General features: G+C 49.9%; 1 protein-coding gene across 1 annotated transcript in view; it reads right to left on the bottom strand.

The window, feature by feature from the left end:
- LOC140721852 (uncharacterized) overlaps positions 1-19,534 on the bottom strand; it is a 76,258-nt gene extending 56,724 nt beyond the window's left edge. Inside the window, exons 1-7 of the mRNA XM_073036668.1 lie at positions 19,486-19,534; positions 17,108-17,631; positions 16,934-17,029; positions 16,283-16,516; positions 15,552-15,574; positions 15,337-15,455; positions 5,125-5,347 (exon numbers count right to left, since the gene is read on the bottom strand). Coding sequence (XP_072892769.1) covers positions 5,125-5,347; positions 15,337-15,455; positions 15,552-15,574; positions 16,283-16,516; positions 16,934-17,029; positions 17,108-17,631; positions 19,486-19,534 — 1,268 coding nt within the window. The remainder of the gene's footprint in view (positions 1-5,124; positions 5,348-15,336; positions 15,456-15,551; positions 15,575-16,282; positions 16,517-16,933; positions 17,030-17,107; positions 17,632-19,485) is intronic.
- Between the last annotated feature and the right edge of the window lie 2,113 nt (positions 19,535-21,647).

The following is a 21,647-nucleotide window of genomic DNA, read 5'->3' as shown; positions in this document are numbered from 1 at the left end:
GGCAGGTGTAGCAACTCTTACTATCTTTCCTTTCAGTTAGTCCTGACGAAGGGTCTCGGCCCGAAACGTCGACAGTGCTTCTCCCTATAGATGCTGCCTGGCCTGATGTGTTCCACCAGCATTTTGTGTGTGTTGCTTGAATTTCCAGCATCTGCAGAGTTCCTCGCATTTGCTTAATAATCAGCCTGTTAACTTTAAAACAGTTGAGTTTATTCGAAGGGAAATCATTTTGTATGTGGGAGTCCCAATGAGACCACACATGGAACACCCCAGATTCGTTCACATCTGGGTGAATGAATGTAATTCATGCCTTCAGACTGAGCTTTCAAACTGAAACACAGAGAAAGAATTGGGAGGGTTGAGAGACTGTGGGTATTTATCGCAAGTGGAATTGATAGATACCTTACTGAAATTATATTCAGCCAGTAATGAATCACATAATTGTATCTTTGTGTGTTTTTCATGAAGAATGAAGGTGACATGAGGAGTAAACTGTGAATGACACTGAAACTGGTGACGTGGTGGATAGTGAAGATTGTCTAAAGTTACAACAGGACCTCAATCAACTGGGAATGTGGGCAAAGGAATGGCTAAAGGAATTCAACACAGAAATGTGAAAAGTGACACATTTTAAGGAGTTAAAACCTGGACAGAATGTACACAGTGGATGTCAGGGCCCTGGGGTGTGTTGTAGAATAGAAATACCCAGGGGAACAAGTACACAGTTCCTGAGGGTAGAGACACAGGTAGACAGTGTAGTGAAGGAGGGGTCTGGTACGCTGGCCTTCATCGATCGGGGATTAAGTACATGAGCTGGTTTGTCGTGTTACAGCTGTACAAGACATTGGGGAGACCACACTCAGAGTACTGGGTGCAGTTCTGGTCACCGAGCTGTAGAAAGGATGACATTCAGCTGGAATGTGTGCAGACAAGATTCACAGGAATGTTACCGGGGATCAAGGGCTTCAGGAGAATCTGGATCGACCTGGACTGTTTCCCTGAAGCAAAGGAGACTGAGGGTTGACATTATTGTGATTGATGAAATCCTGCAGGGCAGTGATGAGGTCGATGGTCACAGTCTTTCCTCAGGGGAGGGGAGTCTAAAACTAGAGGATGTAGAGTTAAGCTCAGAGGGTAAAGATTAGCAGGGGCAAATTTTCCAGTGGTCGGTAAATGGGATGAGCTGCCAGAGGAAATGGTAGACGCTGATAGAACTGAAACATTTTTAAGACATTTGGACAAGTTCTTGATTGAAAACGTTTAGAGGAATGCTGGCCAAATGCTGTCAAATGGGACGTGCTGAGGAAGCCACCTTGGTTGTCAGGGACATGTTACGTCGAAGGGCCAGTGTGTGTGCTGTCACCTCCATTAGTCTCATTAGGAAGAGTGGGACCTCACATCAGAGCAGGGCTGTACAGGGGGGAAGTCAGGAAGTTTTCCTGCATCCGTGTTTGAGTAATCCCAGTGTATCCAACACCTCACAATCTTCTGCTGCATCAAGATCCCCCATTTCAGTGTCGAAGATATCTGCCTGACAATTTAAATAATTGATATTTAATCACCTTTTCACCCTCCTGCTTTACACCTCTATTTATTCCCCAGACCCTTCTATCCTCCCTCTGGTCAGTCTGTACACTGCTCTGAAGAACATCAGAAACCATTACCTGCATCAAAGGGTATCGGGAGAAGGCAGGGTATGGAGATAGCTGGAAGAATCAGAGCAGCTCATGATTGATTGGCAGAACACTCAATGTGCTTCTATATCTTATGGTCTTAAACTGAATATCTGATTCAATGTAGAGATCCCGGTTCTATTTGTCTCGTAAATTAGAGGAATGGCTCCTCATGTTCCACCAGGGTGGCCGGCAACCTGACGGCATCAACATCGATTTCTCAAACTTCTGGTAGTCGCTCCCTCTGTCACTTTTCCTGTTTAATCGTCTCTCTCCACCTGATCCACCAGCCCCATCCCCCTGGCACTTTCCCCTCCTTCCCCACCCTCTCCATCTGCCCGTCCCCCACACACTCCTTCCCACCCTCTCCATCTGCCCATCACCCACACACTCCTCCCCCACCGTCTCCATCTGCCCATCACCCACACAGTCCTCCCCACCCTCTCCATCTGTTCATCACCCACACTCTCCGCCCCACCCTCTCCATCTGCCCATCACCCACACACTCCTCCCCACCCTCTCCATCTGCCCATCACACACACACTCCTCCCCACCCTCTCCATCTGCCCATCACCCACACACTCCTCTACACCCTCTCCATCCGCCCATCACCCACACACTCCTCCCCACACTCTCCATCTGTCCATCACCCACACACTCCTCCACACCCTGTCCATCTGCCCATCACCCACACACACTCCTCCCCAACTCTCCATCTGCCCATCACCCACACACTCCTCCCCAGCCTCTGCATCTGCCCATCACCCACACACTCCTCCCCCACCCTCTCCATATGCCCATCACCCACACAGTCCTCCCCACCCTCTCCATCTGTTCATCACCCACACTCTCCTCCCCACCCTCTCCATCTGCCCATCACCCACACACTCCTCCCCACCCTCTCCATCTGCCCATCACACACACACTCCTCCCCACCCTCTCCATCTGCCCATCACCCACACACTCCTCTCCACCCTCTCCATCCGCCCATCACCCACACACTCCTCCCCACACTCGCCATCTGTCCATCACCCACACACTCCTCCACACCCTGTCCATCTGCCCATCACCCACACACACTCCTCCCCAACTCTCCATCTGCCCATCACCCACACACTCCTCCCCAGCCTCTGCATCTGCCCATCACCCACACACTCCTCCCCCACCCTCTCCATATGCCCATCACCCACACACTCCTCCCCACCATCTCCATCTGCCCATCACCCACACACTCCTCCCCACCATCTCCATCTGCCCATCACCCACACACACTCCTCCCCAACTCTCCATCTGCCCTTCACCCACACTCTCCTCCCACCCTCTCGATCTGCCAATCACCCACACACTCCTCCCCACCGTCTCCATCGGCCCATCACCCACAACCCTCCCCACACTGCTGATCGGCCCATCACCCACAATGATCAGCACCCTCTCCATCTGCCCATCCCCTGCACACTCCTCCCCACCCTCTCCAACTGCCCATCGTCTGCACACTCCTCCCCACCCTTTCCATCTGCCCATCACCCACACACTCCTCCCCAACCCTCTCCATCTACCCATCACCCACACACTCCTCCCACCCTCTCCATCTGCCCATCTCCCACACTCAGCCCCACCTCTCCATCTGCCCATCACCCACACACTCCTCCCCACCATCTCCATCTGCCCATCACCCACACACTCCTCCCCACCCTCTCCATCTGCCCATCACCCACACACTCCTCCCCACCATCTCCATCTGCCCATCACCCACACACTACTCCCCACCTTCTCCATCGGCCCATCACCCACACACTCCTCCCCACCCTCTCCATCTGCCCATCACCCACACACTACTCCCCACCTTCTCCATCGGCCCATCACCCACAACTCTCCCCACACTGTTGATCGGCCCATCACCCACAATGATCAGCACCCTCTCCATCTGCCCATCCCCTGCACACTCCTCCCCACCCTCTCCAACTGCCCATCGTCTGCACACTCCTTCCACCCTCTCCATCTGCCCATTCCCTGCACACTCCTCCCCACCCTCTCCAACTGCCCATCGTCTGCACACTCCTCCCCACCCATTCCATCTGCCCATCGTCTGCACACTCCTCCCCAACCGTCTCCATCTGCCCATCACCCACACACTCCTCCCCACCCTCTCCATCTGCGCATCACCCACACACTCCTCCCCACCCTCTCCATCTGCCCATCACCCACACACTCCTCCCCACACTCTCCATCTACACATCACCCACACACTCCTCCCCACCTCTCCATCTGCCCATCACCCACACACTCTTCGCCACTCTCTCCATCTGCCCATCACGCACCCTCCTCCCACCCTCTCCATCTGCCCAACACCCACACTCTCCTCCCCATCCTCTCTATCTGCCCATCACCCACACACTCCTTCCCACCCTCTCCATCTGCCCATCACCCACACACTCCTCCCTACCCTCTCCATCTGCCCATCACCCACACACTCCTCCCCACCTTCTCCATCTGCCCATCACCGACACACTCCTCCCCACCCTCTCCATCTGTCTATCACTCAAACACTCCTCCCCCCCTCTCCATCTGCCCATCACCCACACACTCCTCCCCACCCTCTCCATCTGCCCGTTACCCACACACTCCTCCCCACCTCCCTCCCTTTACTCAGGGGTGCACTTTCCCCTCCTATCAGATTCCAAAATCTTCAGTCACTGACACCTCTCACCTCCCAGTTTCTGACACATTTCCACCCCTCCCACATCTATTACCCCTCACCTGGATCCGCCCATCACCTGCCAATTACCCTCCACAGAAGTAACCGGACAGACTGGGAGACCCAGGTGCTTTGTGTGTTACCACCACTACATGTCCCGTGTTACCAAGATTCACCCTGACCTCCCTCTGCCAGTCAGCACCACCACCACTTGCCCCAGTTACCCTGTCAGTCCCGGTAGACTTTAGCACCCGGGGGAGCCGGGGAGCTCAGGACCCGCCGCCCGCGGCTGCTGCTGAATCCACAGTGTTTCTGTTGCGTTGACGGATGTGGTGAACGAGTTAAAATTAATGGATCGATAATTCTCACATCGTGTTTATTTCACTCTCCGCACATTTATATTTACACTGACTTACTCCTGACTCCGGTCCCGGGACCCGACCCGTTTACAGACCCGGACCGGAACCGGAGCAGATTCTCAGCCACTCGTTTTTATTCCAAGGCCCGAAGAAAGGATAAAGTTTCCCCGTGAATTTATTCTCAGTGAAGGTGTGGAGATGGGACTTGGTCTCCGCGTTGTAAAATGAAACTGTCCCGGACTCGTAACTGAGATAAACTCCCACCCTCCCGGGGATGGGACGGGCAGGGAGCCGGGACAAAGGGGAGGTGTAAACCCACATCACGTCATCAACCCGCGCGATGATCCAGAATCCGGTCTCCGGACTCAGTTCGACATCTCCCTTCCTCTCCACAGACTCTGCGGTGACTCCCAGACCCCAGCGCCGATTCCCTGTCACCTCCACCTCCCAGTAATGTCTCCCCGATGTGAATCCCTCCGATCCCAGCACACAATGCCGGTTTGTGAACCTCTTCCCGGTGTCAGGGAGATCCCTCCGGGTCCCGGTGTATCTCACACTCTTCCGATCCTCAGACACCTCGAGCCGCGGATTCGCCGTTTCCACATCCAGGGTGACAGAGACTGGGGGGAGAAGCAGAGAATTAGAGAGTCCCGGGGATCGGGGGGAGACTCGGGCAGCGCGGCCCCGGGGATCGGGGGGAGACTCGGGCAGCGCGGCCCCAGGGATCGGGGGGGAGACTCGGGCAGCGCGGCCCCGGGGATCGGGGTGGGGGGGAGACTCGGGCAGCGCGGCCCCGGGATCGGGGGGAGACTCGGGCAGCGCGGCCCCGGGGATCGGGGGGAGACTCGGGCAGCGCGGCCCCGGGGATCGGGGGGAGACTCGGGCAGCGCGGCCCCGGGACCGGGGGGAGAGGCCGCTGGGCCTCAGGCGCAGTTGGGTGGGCGACAGGACCCTTTCCCGGGGTTTTACCCAAACACAGCGGATGGAGAACCGGCATCTTCCTGAGGTTTTTCCTCGACATGGAGAGCGGATTTTCCTCTATCAACAAACACAAAATTCTGGAGGATCTCAGCTGGTTCCGGAGTTCAGAGTTCAATTCCAACACCATCTGTAAGGAGTTTGTACTTTCTCCCTGTCACCTTGTGCATTTCCAATGAGTGCTCCCAATTCATCCCTCAGATTGGGGAGGAGTGGACAGGGAGGAAGACCATCATTACTTGCAGTTGGATCTGGGGCAGCTGGGAAAATGGGCTGAAAAGTGTCAGCTGGAATTTAATGCAGACAAGTGTGAGCTGTTGCTCTTCGGTAGGACCCCAGTGTCGGTCTTTCACAGTGAATGGTCGGGCACTGAGGACTCTGTTCCACAGCAGATCGGGGAAAACAGGTCCAGAATACACCGAAAGTGGTGTTACAGGTAGATAGGGTCATAAAAAAAGCTTTTCTTTGGCCTTCATAAATCAAAGTATTGAGTACAGGAGATGGATGTTATGTTGAAGTTGTATGAGATGTTGGTGAGGCCTAATTTTGAATATATTGCGCAGGTTCAGTCAATGACCTACAGGAAAGATGTAAACAAGTTTAAAATTGTCATGCGGGGAGGTTGGGAACGGACCCAAAAGCAAGACACAGACACTGAACTACCAGGAATAGGACTGGGCATGAGAAGGAAGCAAGGGAAGTGAGGAAGAAAGGATGCTGGAGATGACACAGGCCCCGAACGAGGCAAGGATTCCGGGCCTGGGCTAGGACTAGACGAGGATAGTGGAACCAGGACATGGAACTGAGAACTAGGAGCCTAGGCTTGGGCTTCAAGCCAGAGACTGCACAAGGACCCAGAACCTGGGTCTTGACTCTGGCTCGGACTCCAGAACCAGGTGAGGAAAAGACGTGGCTACAGGACGAGGAGAGTCACAGGACGGGACGAGAGACTCCCGGACAGGACAAGGGAATCCCAGCACAGGACGAGAGAATCCCAGCACCGGGCTAGGCAAGGTATTCCTGTGCTGGGTGAGGCACCTGGACATGATGAGAACACAGAGCCTTGGTCAAGGAAGGACAGGAACGCAGAACACAGAGCCTGGGTCGATTGAGAACAGGAACGCAGAACACAGAGGTCTAATTTGGAATATTGTGTACAGTTTTGGTCACCTACCTACAGGAAGGATGTAAACAAGTTTGAAAGAGTACAGAGAAAATTTCCAGGGATGTAGCTGGGATTGGAGGACCTGAGTCATAAGGAAAGATTGAATAGTTTAGGACTTTATTCCTGTAACATAGAAGACTGAGAGGAGATTTGATAGAGGTATACAAAATTATGAGGGGTATAGATAGGGTAAATGCAAGCAGGCTTTTTCCATGGCGGTTGGGTGGGATTACAACTAGAGGTCATGGGTTAAAGGTGAAAGATGAAAAGTTTAAGGGGAAGATGAGGGGAAACTGCTTCATTCAGAGGGTTGTGAGAGTGTGGAACCAGCTGCCAGCCCAAGTGGTACAAGCAAGCTTGATTTAAACATTTAAGAGAAGTTTGGACGGTACATGGATGGTCGGAGTTGGAGGACCATGGTCCCGGTGCAGGTCGATGGGAGCAGGTAGTTTAAATGCTTCGGTATAGACCAGATGGGCTGAAGGGCCTGTGCTGTTCGTTTCTATCACTCTGTGACATTCATATGTAACGGGGAGTTTTTTTCTTTTTCTTTGTTACTGTGTATGTAATCAAAATGGCGTCTTTGTTTTGTTACAAGTAGGAATGCTGGCGCCTGTATTAATAGTAGGAATGCTAGTGTCTTTGTTATGATAAGTGCTGGAAGCTTGTTTGGGACTATAAACTGATTGTTGGCGGGGCTTTTGGGGGGTCGGCACGATGGAGTGAGAGAGAGAGGACGGGATGCTGGAAGATGGGCGACGGTACGGACCCCGAGCGGGGGGTCCCCGGCCAAGGTTTTCGGTGAGGAGAGGAGACGGAGACAGAGGAGTGTGGAGAGACTGGTCGATCACCGTGGGGGTCCCAGGAGGCGGGTCGAGGAGTTCGGAGGGGATCGAATACCAGAAGACTTCAGTAATTGAGCTCCAACGGTTGTGCACGAAGTGGTTTGGACTTTGATTTTGGCGCCTTTTCTTTTTTTCTCTCTTATTCATATATACTGTATCGTTAATAATCGCTTAGTTATAGTAATCTTTATAAATTGTACTCATTTAATCGCATAAGGTGTACTGTCTGTGTTTTTTGGGGAGGCGGGGACATCACACAGCATCCACACCAGCTGATTACCCAGTTTGGCGGGGCCGAAGGCTGCTCCCCCTAGACTAGAACGAGTTTGAGCGATGCCTGAGGTGACCCAGGGGTTACATTGTGGGGGCTCGTCCGGGATTGATTTCTGTGGAAGCTGTGTGATCGCCCTCTTTAAATTGTGTCTGCGGCGAAGAGCTGGTGTGCCTTTGTGGGTGTGCGATTGCCGGTTATCTCTGCATGTGTGTTGGGTGGGGTGGCTGCTGTTGGTAGCCCGGGGGTCGTTGTTCGAGTTCCGACTAGCGCTGACGAAATGGTGGTGGTACCATGGGTTGTCCGTACTGTTTGGAGAGTGAGGAGTGACAGGTTGGGATGTTTCAACTATGGTGGGCTCCGCCCGGTTGTTGGAATAACGTCCAGCCCTAAAGGGGCGGAGACATGGGCGGAGCAGACCGCTCAGTTGTTGGGTGAGTGGCAGTGCTTGGCTGAGGGAAAGCAACAGGGATTGGTTGAAAGTTTGAGTAGGCGGGCTGGTAGCTTTGTTAGAACTGTCGGGCGCAATTACCTCGAAGTGACAGCTGCCAGTTCTGGGAAAGTGTGGGAAAATGCGTGTGGTTCGACTGGAAGTCAAATGCCGCAGCTGGGGGGCTTATCATATCCGTGGCAGGAGATTGGTGGAAAGTTTTTAGGGTATCCCTTTTGGTTAGGAGGGCAGATAAATTGCTTGCGGAGACAGGGGGATCTGTCAAGGGGATCAGTTGTTCCGTTGATTCGAGAGATGTCGGGAAACTTAGAGGAGGCCCAGTGGGGGAACGGCTTGGGGTCTCTGGGGGAGCACGTTCCCAGCAATGTACCAAGGAACTCCCGCAAGGAACAGACCCTATTCCTGAAGGCTTAGAGGGACCACGCACTCAGGTGTTGTTACGGATGGATGGAAGTCAAGTTAAAGCCATCCTCGGCACCGGGGCACCGGTTAAGTTGCTGTACAGTTTGTTTTATAACCGCTTTTGGAAGCCTTTACCCTTGATGACATTGACGGCACTGGAGATTTGGGGTACCAGTGCCGGTGATTATAAAGACGACGGTTGTTGGTCAGTGAAAATGGACTTCTTAGAGGCAAATGTGGAGGTGACTGAGGTTCGTGAATCGTTAATGCTGATGTGTCCGGACACTGTTGAGACGGGCAGCGTTTCGGTTATGGAGAGAACCAATATCCTGTTGGTGCGCTTGGGGGCCTGCCTGGAGGAGGCGGGTGAGAGCTGTTTGGAGGCATTATCGATGCACCCAGAGTTTCGAGCTGCTTGTGCGGACGTGTGTAGCAGCATTGGGCCAATACCGAATTCAAACGAGAGCCGGTGGTGGTATGGCCTGGAGGAGTATCTGAGGGTGAGACCCTCTTAGTGGACGCTGCGAAATACCACCAGGGAGGGGAGTTGACTGCTGAAGACACCTCGGTGAGGCAGAGGTTGCGGCGACTGGCCCCTACAGCGTGGCAGACGTAGGCAGCGTGTGTGTGGATTATATTGGGCCCTAGAGGCGATGGCCTATCTGAGTGGTGCGAAGAGGTTTAAGGTGCTGGATCTGAGGAGTGGATGTTGCCAGATCCCAATGAGCGAGGCCGCCAAGGAGAAGACGGCGGTTAAAAGTTTCCTAGGAGTCTTTCCGGTCCGAAAAGAAACCACAGGGTATCTCCGGAGCCCTTGCAACCTTCCTGCAGGGCATGTGGAAGACCATGGGGTGTGGAGGTGTTTGGAATTTTGACGTATGTGGATGATCTCCTGGTATTTGGATTTGCCTCAGGAGAATATGAAGTGAGGTCGTTGCTGGAGCGGCTGAGAACTACAGAGTTACAGTGTTTTCTGGACACGTGCCAGGGCTGGCGAAGGTCGCAGCTCGTGAGTGTCTGTCTCTACGGAATCAAGTTTGAAATGAAGACAGAGAGACCGGAGAGAGTGATCTGGAACCATTTGAAAGACTTACAAGTTGGAGAGAACGAAGAAAGTTGTGTGACTGAGGGCCACAGCGAACAGAGCCTGGAGAAGGGAGTTTGCGGAGGTGAAGAAATTGCGGACAAATCTCGGAAGGGGGAAGCGGTAGCTTGAAGGGAACCTGAAGATGACCATCGACAGTTCAAATGAAGTGCAAAACCTGAAGGTTGATCTGGAAGAAGTCATGAGGAGAAAAAAAAAAGAAGCTGGAGAGAAGTGCAGTGAATACTGAACTGGAGGGTGACCAATCTTTAACTGCTGCTTTTCAGGTCGGGGTGGAAGAAGCTGTTGGAGTAACTGCATTCCAGATTGAGATGGCTGGGATGCAGGAGTCAGAACTGCTGAGCCAGGGGCCAGAGAAGATGATAATCTAAATTGCAGGAGGCTGAAGAGACTGCAGGAGCAGTGCAGGTCACGTGTTTCCGTTTGGAGAAGATCAAACAGCAGCTACCGATCAAAGAAATGAGGATGAATACGGATTCAAAGGCTGATGGCTGGATGTGTGGTACATGCTGCCTTTTGCTGACTTTCCCTCGATTGAGGAAGAGACCTTTGGCCCTTCTTCCACTGAGTCAGGTGTAGTGGGGAGGGTTAGCTGTGTGCAGTGTGGGGTATGAGTGAGAGATTGAAAGAGGAGTTGGTAGTGGACCCAAGGTATCCCCAGCTGTGTCCTAGCCTAAGGGTTTAGGTGAGGGGGGTACGGAGGTCTCAGAAGGGTTTGGGAACGCCCAGATAGTTGGCCTATATAGCGCCTAAGGAACAGGGCGTGAGGTTTACTGTGTGGGGAGGAGATGTCACTGCTGGTGTTTGGGTTATGGTGTGTTGGCAGGAAAGGTGACGAGTTATCTAATAGTCATGAGGACATGACTTTTATTTGGTGGGGGGAGAGTGTAACGGGGGTTTTTTTTCTTTTTCTTTGTTACTGTGTATGTAATCAAAATGGCGTCTTTGTTTTGTTACAAGTAGGAATGCTGGCGCCTGTGTTAATAGTAGGAATGCTAGCGTCTTTGTTATGATAAGTGCTGGAAGCTTGTTTGGGACTATAAACTGATTGTTGGCGGGGATTTTGGGGAGTCGGCGCGATGGAGTGAGAGAGAGAGGACGGGGTGCTGGAAGCTGGGCGACGGTACGGACCCCGAGCGGGGGTCCCCGGCCCAAGGTTTTCGGTGAGGAGAGGAGACGGAGACAGAGGAGTGTGGAGCGACTGGTCGATCACCGTGGGGGTCCCAGGAGGCGGGTCGAGGAAGTCGGAGGGGATCGAATACCAGAAGACTTCAGTAATTGAGCTCCAACGGTTGTGCACGAAGTGGTTTGGACTTTGATAAGTTTGGCGCCTTTTCTTTTTTTCTCTCTTATTCATATATACTGTATCGTTAGTAATCGCTTAGTTATAGTAATCTTTATAAATTGTACTCATTTAATCGCATAAGGTGTACTGTCTGTGTTTTTTGGGGAGGCGGGGACATCACACAGCATCCACACCAGCTGATTACCCAGTTTGGCGGGGCCGAAGGCTGCTCCCCCTAGACTAGAACGAGTTTGAGCGATGCCTGAGGTGACCCAGGGGTTACACATACAAAGACATAACGGTTTGTAGGTTAAATGGTCATTGTACATTGCCCCATGATTAGGCTGGTTTTAAATAGTTGGGGTGCTGGGTGGAGCGGGTCGTTGGACTGGGACGGCCTGTTTCACACTGTCTCTAAATAAATAAATAACCTCTTCACTGTCCATGAAACCACCAATTTTAGAGTCCTTCACAAACCTACTAAACACGTCACCTACATTCTCTCCAAATCATTCATATGAATGATGAAAAACAGTGGACCCAGCACCGATCCCTGCAGCACAACCACTGGTCACAGGACTCCACCCAGACAACTCTGTATCCTATTCCAGATCGTACTGTCTCCCATGTGATCTAACTCTCTGCTACCTTGTCAAATCCCTCGCTAAACTCCATGGAGACGATGTCTACTGCACTTTCATCAGCTGTAATTTATTTATTGAGATACAGCACGGAATAGGCCCTTCCAGCCCTTTGACCCCCACCACCCAGAAACCCCTGATTTAATCCGAGCCTGACCATGGGACAAGTTACAATGACCCCCAGCACCCAGCAACCCCTGATTAAATCCGAGCCTGACCATGGGACAAGTTACAATGACCCCCACCACCCAGCAACCCCTGATTTAATCCGAGCCTGACCATGGGACAAGTTACAATGACCCCCACCACCCAGCAACCCCTGATTTAATCCGAGCCTGACCATGGGACAAGTTACAATGACCCCCACCACCCAGCAACCCCTGATTTAATCCGAGCCTGACCATGGGACAAGTTACAATGACCCCCACCACCCAGCAATCCCTGATTTAGAACGGGTTAATTGGATTGTGGGAAGAAGCGGAGAACCTGAAGGAAACCCCCACAGTGCAAGTTACAATTACCAATTTACTTGCCACCCGGTACGGGTTTGGACTGTGAAACCGGAGAACCCGTAGGAAATCCACACGGTCACAGGGAGAACGTACAAACTCCTCACAGGCAGTGACGGGACATGAACCCGGGTCACTGGTACTGTAAACCGTTGTGCTAACCACTATGCTACCGTACCGTCCATGCAGAAAACCAAGCTGGGTCTCCCTGATTAGTCCTCACCTTTCCAAATGAATGTAGATCCTGTCTCTCAGAATCCCCTCCATTAATGAACCCACCTCTGACTTTAGGCTCACCGGTCTGTACTTCCCAGGTTTTTCCCTACAGTCAATCTTCAACAAATGTTCAAAATTAGTCTCCCTCCAGTCTTCTGGCCCCTCACCCGTAGTTATCGATGACACACATATCTCCAAAAGGGCCTCTCAATTTCTTCCTGAGCTTCTCACAATGTCCTGGGATACACTTGATCAGGACCTGGGGATTTATCGACCCTTCTGCATTTTAGGACCTGCAGCACATTTGCTTCTGTAATGTGGTAGAAAATGAAGTCGATCATCTTCTGTAACACGGGGGAATTGAGGGCCCTGTGGAACTGGCACAGAAGAGGAGCTGAGCCCTGGGACTGAGAAATGATGACAGGGAGGTTTAGAAGGATAAGGGCCAAATGCAGGTAAACAGACTGGGAGGTGATCTGACAGAAATATATAAGGTTATGAGGGGTGTAGATTGAGCAGAGGAGAAGGGGAGTGATGAGACAGGAGTCTGAAGTGACTGTGGACTGAAGATTGGTGAAAGATGGCAGGCAGCTTGTTCCAGGTAGCGGAAGGGTGGGGAGTGTGGACTGTGGAGTTGGGAGACACTGGGAAGTGAATGACAGGTGGAGACCAACACAGTGAAAGTTTTGATCGCTAGTCGGAGCGGGGTTGCAGGTAAGTTTGGGAGATGGGAAGGTCGAGACAGCTGTGGGAGGGTGAGAAACAGGAGCACAAAGGCTAACCTGTACTGGAATCTGATCACTAAAGGAGGTTCTACTCTATCTGCCCAAAGGGGAACTTCCCAGTGGCCAAACATTTTAATTCCCATTCCAAAATGTCGGTCCATGGCCACCTCTTGCGCCAAGATGAGGCCATCCTCAGGATGGAGGAGAACACCTTGTATTCTGCCGGGGTAGCCTCTGACCTGATGGCATGAATATTGATTTCCTCTTCAGGTAAATTTTTTCTCACCTCCCTCCCCTCTTCTTCTATTCCCCACTCTGGCCTTTAACCTCTTCTCACCTCCCTGTCACTACTCCCTGGGTCCCCTCCTCCCCTTTCTCTTATGGTCCACTCTCCTCTCCAATCAGATTCTTTCTTCTCCAGCCCTTTAACTTTCCCCCCCCCCCCCCCCGGCTTCACCTATCACCTTCTCGCTAGCCTCTCACCCCTCTCCCCACCTTTTTTATTCCGGCATCTCCCCCCCACTTCAATTTTAGTCCTGAAGAAGGATCACAGCCCAAAACATCAACTGTTTATTCATTACAACAGATGCTGTCTGACCTGCTGAGTTCCTCCAGCATTTTGTGTGTGTTGATTTGGAATTCCAGCATCTGCAGACTTTTTCCTGTTTATGACAATGGGAACCATTAGGGGAGAGATGAATGGCAGATGGAACCAGGACCAGATGGGGGAGGGGTGGAAAGCCTGTGGTGAACTGTGTGTGTAGATGGAAACAGAAGGTGAAGGGGGATGAATATGGGTGTTAAGGGTCTCCTTTCCCACAAACCCTCTCCCCATAGCCCCCCATTAGGACAGAGGATGAATTTGCAGAGACTCTGGCAGATATATTTGCTTCACATTTCCCCACAGGTGAGCTGCTGGAAGACGGGAGGGTGGCTCAGGTGCTGCCGTAAGAAGGGCTGGAAGGTCACACCAGGGAACTCCAGGGGAGTCCAGAACTAGAGGGCAGAGATTGAAGGTGAGAGGGGAAAGTTTTTCAAGGGATCTGCAGGGCAACTTCCTCACGGTGAGGGAAGTGGGTACGTGTGGAATTTGCTGCCAAAGGAAGCCGTAGAAAGAGGTAAAATTAAAATATTATAAGATCAATTTAGACAGGTACAACAATAGGCAATGGTTAGAAGGATATGGGACAAACACACGGAAATGTGTCTGTGTCTCTGACAATGTGTCCCACTCCGATGGTGCATTTGCATATTATCAATATATCAATGTATCATTGTGTGCGTGTGTGTTGGTTGTGGTAAATATCAGTGAGTGTGTGTACACAATGAAGGTGAGTGTGCATATTGAACTATTTGGATGTTACAGTGTGTCTTCACATGTCCAGTGTGTGTTGACAATGTGTGACACGTGTGTGAATTGTTCAAATAGAAACCATTCACTGTGTCTGAAGAGAATAGTTTCCAGGTTACTGAGGGGATTAACAATGTGCAATGTTGAGACTCTGACTACAATCTGCTGAACCTTCTTGAGAATGTGTGTGAGGGAGATTTGCCAGACCAGTTATGCTGTGTCCACCAGTGTTAAAGCTGGTTGGTGTGTCTGGGCTCAGTCTCAATGTGGTGGTTTGATCACAACAGTGAGACTGGCGAGTCCAGCAGGGGGCAGAGCTGAGTCAATCAGACTGCGGTCACGGACAGGTCAGACAGGGTGAGAGGCTCGAAGGACTGGTGTATTATTCTGACAATCCCCGTCACCACAGTGATACCAGATTTTATCCTCTTTAATGACATTAATGGAATATTAATTCCAGAGCTACCATGTCAGGATTCAAACCCGTGCATTGGTTTGTTTGTCCAGTGCAAATGGGATCAGGATGCAGTGATTCGACCAGTGGATTGTTTGTATATTTGCCCCTGGTTCGGTGTGTTCAAGGTTCTGACATCTCCAGCTGACCATGTGGCAGTGATGCCTCCCGGCAGGTGGAGTTGGTGCCGGAATGAATCTGTATGTTTTACCTCGATTAATGCCGTCAAACGCTTCTCCCAATGCTGTGTCGAACAAATAGGGGTGATAGAATTTTTCAACCAGCAGGGCACCGTCTGTCACTGACAATGTCTGGGCATCATCACTAATCCTGTAAATATTATACATCTGGTTATAAACTGAACATCAGTGATATTTGAACTATTTTACAAATCCACACAGAGTTTCAGTAAAGACCATGTCCTACCTCCTCTTCCGACGAGCTTCCTCCTGAAATAAATCAAACACAGATCTCAATTGACTGAGACTGACCATCGGCATCCGAACAGCAGGAATCTGAGACAAGTTATTACAAGCTGCTGAAAATTCTCACTTAACTCTCTCCCACTGAAACGAATGGAGAAAGAGGAGAACCACGGGAGAAAGTACAAGGAATGTTTATGAAATTTATACCATAACTGAGAGGATGGAACTTACAGGAGAGACTGGACAGGTTGTGTATTTTTATCTGGATACGATGTCAGGGAGGATCAGATGGAGGAATTTAGTATTCCAAATGGATTTGATGGGGTGGGAGTGGAGAAAATGTTTCTCCTTGTGTGAGACCAAAAGTCAGAGATAAAGCATCAGTTGGTTGTTAATAAATCCCACAAGAAATGTGGTGAAGAGAATATCAGAAACACACTCACAGCCTGTGACTGTAACTGGGTGTTACTCTGAGTCTCAGGGGATATTATACGTGGGAATCACAGAAACGACCACCAGCTCAGTGCTCTGATCAGAGTAACCCATTCCCGAGAAGGTTGCAGACTGTCCTGTGATGTACAGATGTTGTGGGAGGCCGGTTTGGGACAATGACAATTCTGAACAGTCAGGATGTCCTGACTGGTGGAAATCAGTTTCCAACTACAGAATTTGTGATAGAATGCATCATTTTCTGATGGTGCACTTTTACAGAAACAAACTGAAATCTCTCACCGTGAGGAATGTGATATTTTCTTGTTTATCCATCCGTTCCTGTAACTTTGAGATTTCCTCCTGGATGGAATTTAAATTCTCTTGAATCTCTCGAAGATTTTTCTCCATTGGATTCAGAATCCTCTCCTCTTCTTCCCTGAGATCTCGGAGCGCACGCTGCTCTTTCTCAGTGAGAACCCGGCGCAGTTCAGCAAAATGGGATGTGATCTGGGACTGAAGACTGTGTGACTGTTCCTGTCAATGAAAGGAGAGGCTAGTTTAATATTTGAGGCTATTTTTTGTATTTCCTTCTGACATTGAAGGTAACCATTCAGCCCATTAACGTCTCTGCTGCTTCCTAGAACAATCCCCTCCATCACATTCCCCCACGTCTCCCTGAAACATATACTCCGTCTCTGACCCACTAACTCCGACGGGATTCACAGACCACCCAATGTCACAAGGTTAATTACAGTCGCCAATTTACCGTTCAACCATGCAATGTCGGCTAAAGGAAGGTACTGGTTACGGGTAGAACCTGCAAACTCCACGCAGACAGCTCCAGGGGTCAGGATCGATCCCAGGTTACTGGAGCTGCGATATTCTGCTATTCTGCATTAAAGGGAACAAAACTACACAGCGAATTTGCAAATTCTGCTCTGGAATTCTCACCCGAACTCCAGAAATCTTCTCTTTCTGTTGTTGCTCCATTTCCTCGAAGTCTGATTTCTTTTCAGTGAGAGAGTCTAAGGAAGATTTAACCCGACCCTGGGAATCAGAGAGTAAAGATATTAGACCAAAATATGCAACTAAGTAAACAGCTGATCAAAACCTGGTTAGTTTTACCTTGTAGATTTCAACGGCTTCGGTAACCGGCATGAAGTTGTGAGACTTGTGTTCCCGCGCAGTCGCACAGATCAGGCAGATCAGTGTCTCGTCCGTCTCACAAAACAGCTTCAGTTCTTCCCCATGTTTCTCGCAGTGAAGTTTACTTTCCTTCTCTTTCGGATTCAGGTTTAGTTTTCGAGCTTTCTCAGACAGATTTGCCAAGGCCCGATTGACCTTGAGGGTGCGGTCCGCAAACTCCTCTCTACATTCCGGGCAGGAGTTTCTCTCCTCCCTTTCCCAACACCGTGTGATGCAGGAGCGGCAGAAGTTGTGTCCACACTCCAATATAACCGGGTCTGTGAAGAAATCCAGGCAGATGGGACAAATTGCCTCCTCGGTCCAACTCTCGACCTGTCCTTTCGAAGCCATGTTAACTCCCGGTACTTCCTGGTTCAGGATCCTTTCACTTTCGGGGAGCTGCTGAACTCCTGCGGTCCCGGGAATGACCACTAGGGGCGCTGCAGTCTGGGGAATGAATGTTCCTTTTCAGTGAAACAGGAATCGTGTTCATTTCCACAACAGCGATCAGAAACACATTAAACAAGTCTAACATAGATAAAGCCGGAGAGAAGAGCTTGGTTCAGTCTACGGCAGAACTGAAAGGGCAAGTCCTGAAAAGAGAGACACAGAGACTGTAAATGCAAGAGTCTGGAAGGAACTAAGCGAGTCAGACAGCATTTGTGGAGAAAAATAGAAGATATTCCGGGTTGAGACAGTCCAGACGAAGGTTCTCTACGCGAAATGTCAATTGCCCATTTCTCTCCACAGTTGCTGCCTGACCTTCGGTGTTCCTCCAAAAGCACGATTCGTTTAGCTGGAGGACTAAAGAGAGACTGAAGTGTAAAAACAATGAATAATGTAAATTTATAGCAACTATTAAATCAGTTAATGGTATGGGACACGGGATGTGGAGGGAATCTGCTGTGAGGAGACTGATGCTGTGCCGATGACAAAGATGTGTCTGCAGGAATCACCACAGGACTGGACATTGCACGTCACAGTGTGGAAAACATTCAACTCCTGATTTCCATTTCCCTTCTTGACTTCACCACATACTGCCCGGATCCAAAGGTCTGGTCTCACTTGTTCGGAACAGGGCCCACGTGTGGAAATGATTTCCCCGCCTGTCTTCTAAACCCCGTCAGCCCCAGAGAGCAGGGGCACTGGGCTGGAATCTCCACTCACAAACACAGGAGATTCTGCAGATGCTGGAATTCCAGAGCAACACACACAATATCCTGGAGGAACTCAGCCGGTCAGGCAGCATATGGAGAGGAATAAACAGCACTCAAGGGTCTCGGTCTGAAACGAGGACTGTTATCCTCTCCACAGCTGCTGCCTGACCCCCTGAGTTCCTCCAGTATTTTGAGTGTGTTGCTCTGCAATCTCCACGTCGCTGAGTCTGACAGTCTTCATCAGGCAGCGTCCACAACAGCAGCTCGAGGGACAGAGGGACTGGGGGTTGGATTGTGGGTGTGGGGACCAGTCTCCCACTTAAATATGGTTCAGATGGAGCAGCACAGAAAGAACCTGCCAGACAACAGTGGGGAGTTTCAGGAACAAGTCAGTTTATTCAGACCCTGTTACAGTGGACATCAGGGAACACTTCGAAGATCAAAGATCTCCAGATACTCAGGCCACAGGACATCTCTGCAGGAACTCCTCAGGACAGAGTCCTCAGCCCAAACACCCTCAGCTGCTTCATCAACGACCTTCTGTCCATCGTAAGGTCAGAGGTCAAAGATATCTCTGATATACTCAAAGATACTCCACTGAGTCAATAATCGTACGGGTTCCTGTTATACAATGGTGACATGTGGATTTCACAAAAAATCATCAGAAACCTACATTTCTCTGTAATATTTGGCCTTTGATTTTTTCTATGTGGTGTCTCTCGATCTGACTGACAACCATTTCCCAATGCTCTCTGTCATTCATTGTCTTCATTTCTGACCCTGTTTTCCTGCCATGACTCTCCTTATCTGATGATAAACTCTCCTGCCGTGGTCTGCAATCCGACCTCCACCTGTTTACCTTTGATCCAGTGAGCTTCACCTTGCTGACTGAACACGTCCACTGTCTAATCACTGACCTGACTGTCATATCGTCACCTCTCAGTCACCTTCTCCCTTGGTCTAACCACTATAATTTCCCAAATGGTAAGGCAGCTAGTTTGAATATTTAGCAATTTCCCCAATTCTCATGATTCCCAGAGATTCCTTCCTCAGACATCACTGCCTGACACTATGTGGTGTGATTGTCACTTGCCACCTATCAGCCCAGGCCTGGATATTGTCCAGGTCTTGCTGCATCTGTGTTGTGGGCTGCTTCATTACCTGAGGGGTGGCAGATGGTGCTGAACATTGTGTCGTCATCAGTGACCATCCCGACCTCTGACCTTACGATGGACAGAAGGTCGTTGATGAAGCAGCTGAGGGTGTTTGGGCCGAGGACTCTGTCCTGAGGAGTTCCTGCGGAGATGTCCTGTGGCTGAGATGATCGGCTCCAAACACCACAACCATCTTCTTTGTGCCGGGGATGACACAAAGATTCCCACTGATTCCCCCATTATTCCTTCACTTGCACTATTTATTTTATAATTCATAGTGATGTTATGTCTCTGCACTGCACTGCTGCTGAAAGCAACACATTTCACATCATATATAACAGAGATAATTAACCCGATTCTGATTCTGTTTCCGCAGATTAGTCAGGCCCAGTGACCTGTCTGATCCGACCTCTTCATATCATGTGTGTAAACCCTCCCAACATCCCATAATCTCTCCATTCATCCATCGGATCACCCCTCCACGCACACTCAACTGTAAACACAACTCCTTCCCTCCACAACAGTGAGATCTTACAGAAGTCAGGACCCTCAAGTCAGGTCGGGGCTCCTGCAGGTTGCAATATTTAACCGTATAACCATATAACAATTACAGCACGGAAACAGGCCATCTCGGCCCTTCTAGTCCGTGCCGACGCTTACACTCACCTAGTCCCACTGGCCCGCACTCAGCCCATAACTCTCCATTCCTTTCCTGTCAATATTCCTATCCAATTTTACTTTAAATGACAATACCGAACCTGCCTTTACCACTTCTACTGGAAGCTCGTTCAACACAGCTACCACTCTGAGTAAAGAAATTCCCCCTCGTCCTACCCTTAAAATTTTGCCCCCTAACTCTCAAATCATGTTTTCTAGTTTGAAACTCCCCTACTCTCAATGGAAAAAGCCTATCCACATCAACTCGATCTATCCCCCTCATTATTTTAAATACCTCTATCATTCCCCCTCAACCTTCTATGCTCCAAAGAATAAAGACCTAACTTGTTCAGCCTTTCCTTGCAACTAAGGTGCTGAAACCCAGGTAACATTCTAGTAAATCATCTCTGTACTCTCTCTATTTTGTTGATATCTTTCCTACAATTTGGTGACCAGAACTGTACACAATACTCCAAATTCGGCCTTACCAATGCCTTGTACAGTTTTAGCATTACATCCCAACTCTTGTACTCAATACCTTGATTTATAAAGGCCAGCATACCAAAAGCTTTCTTCACCACCCTATCCACATGAGATTCCACCTTCAGGGAACTATGCACCATTATTCCTAGATCACTCTGTTCTACTGCATTTTTCAATGCCCTACCATTTACCATGTATATCCTATTTGGATTATTCCTACCAAAATGTAGCATTTATCAACATTAAACTCCATCTGCCATCATTCAGCCCACTCTTCTAACTAGCCTAAATCTCTCTGCAAGCTTTGAAAACCTGTTTGTTTATCCACAACACCACCTACCTTAGTATCATCTGCATACTTACTAATCCAATTTACCACCCCATCATCCAGATCACTAATGTATATGACAAACAACATTGGACCCAATACAGATCCCTGCGGTACACCACTAATCACCGGCCTCCAACCTGACAAACAGTTATCCACCACTACTCTCTGGCATCTTCCATCCAGCCACTGTTGAATCCATTTTACTACTTCAATATTAATACCTAACGATTGAACCTTCCTAACTAACCTTCCGTGCGGAACCTTGTCAAAGGTCTATATGAAGTCCATATAGACAACATCCACTGCCTTACCCTCGTCAACTTTCCTCATAACCTCTTCAAAATTTCAATAAGATTTGTCAAACATGACCTTCCACGCACAAATCCATGCTGATTGTTCCTAATCAGACCCTGTCTATTCAGATAATTATATATACCATCTCTAAGAATACTTTCCATTAATATACCTACCACTGACGTCAAACGGACAGGCCTATAATTGCTAGATTTACTCTTAGAACCCTTTTTAAACAATGGAACCACATAAGCAATATGCCAATCCTCCAGCACCATCCCCGTTTCTAATGACATTTGAAATATTTCTGTCAGAGCCCCTGCTATTTCCACACCAACTTCCCTCAAGGTCCTAGTGAAGATCCTGTCAGGATCCGGAGATTTATCCGCTTTTATTTTCCTTAA

Source organism: Hemitrygon akajei, chromosome 2, assembly GCF_048418815.1.
Source record: "Hemitrygon akajei chromosome 2, sHemAka1.3, whole genome shotgun sequence".
Classification (NCBI taxonomy): Eukaryota; Metazoa; Chordata; class Chondrichthyes; order Myliobatiformes; family Dasyatidae; genus Hemitrygon; species Hemitrygon akajei.
The sequence above is the reverse complement of the archived record's forward strand: the minus strand, read 5'-3'. Positions and strand labels throughout refer to the sequence as shown.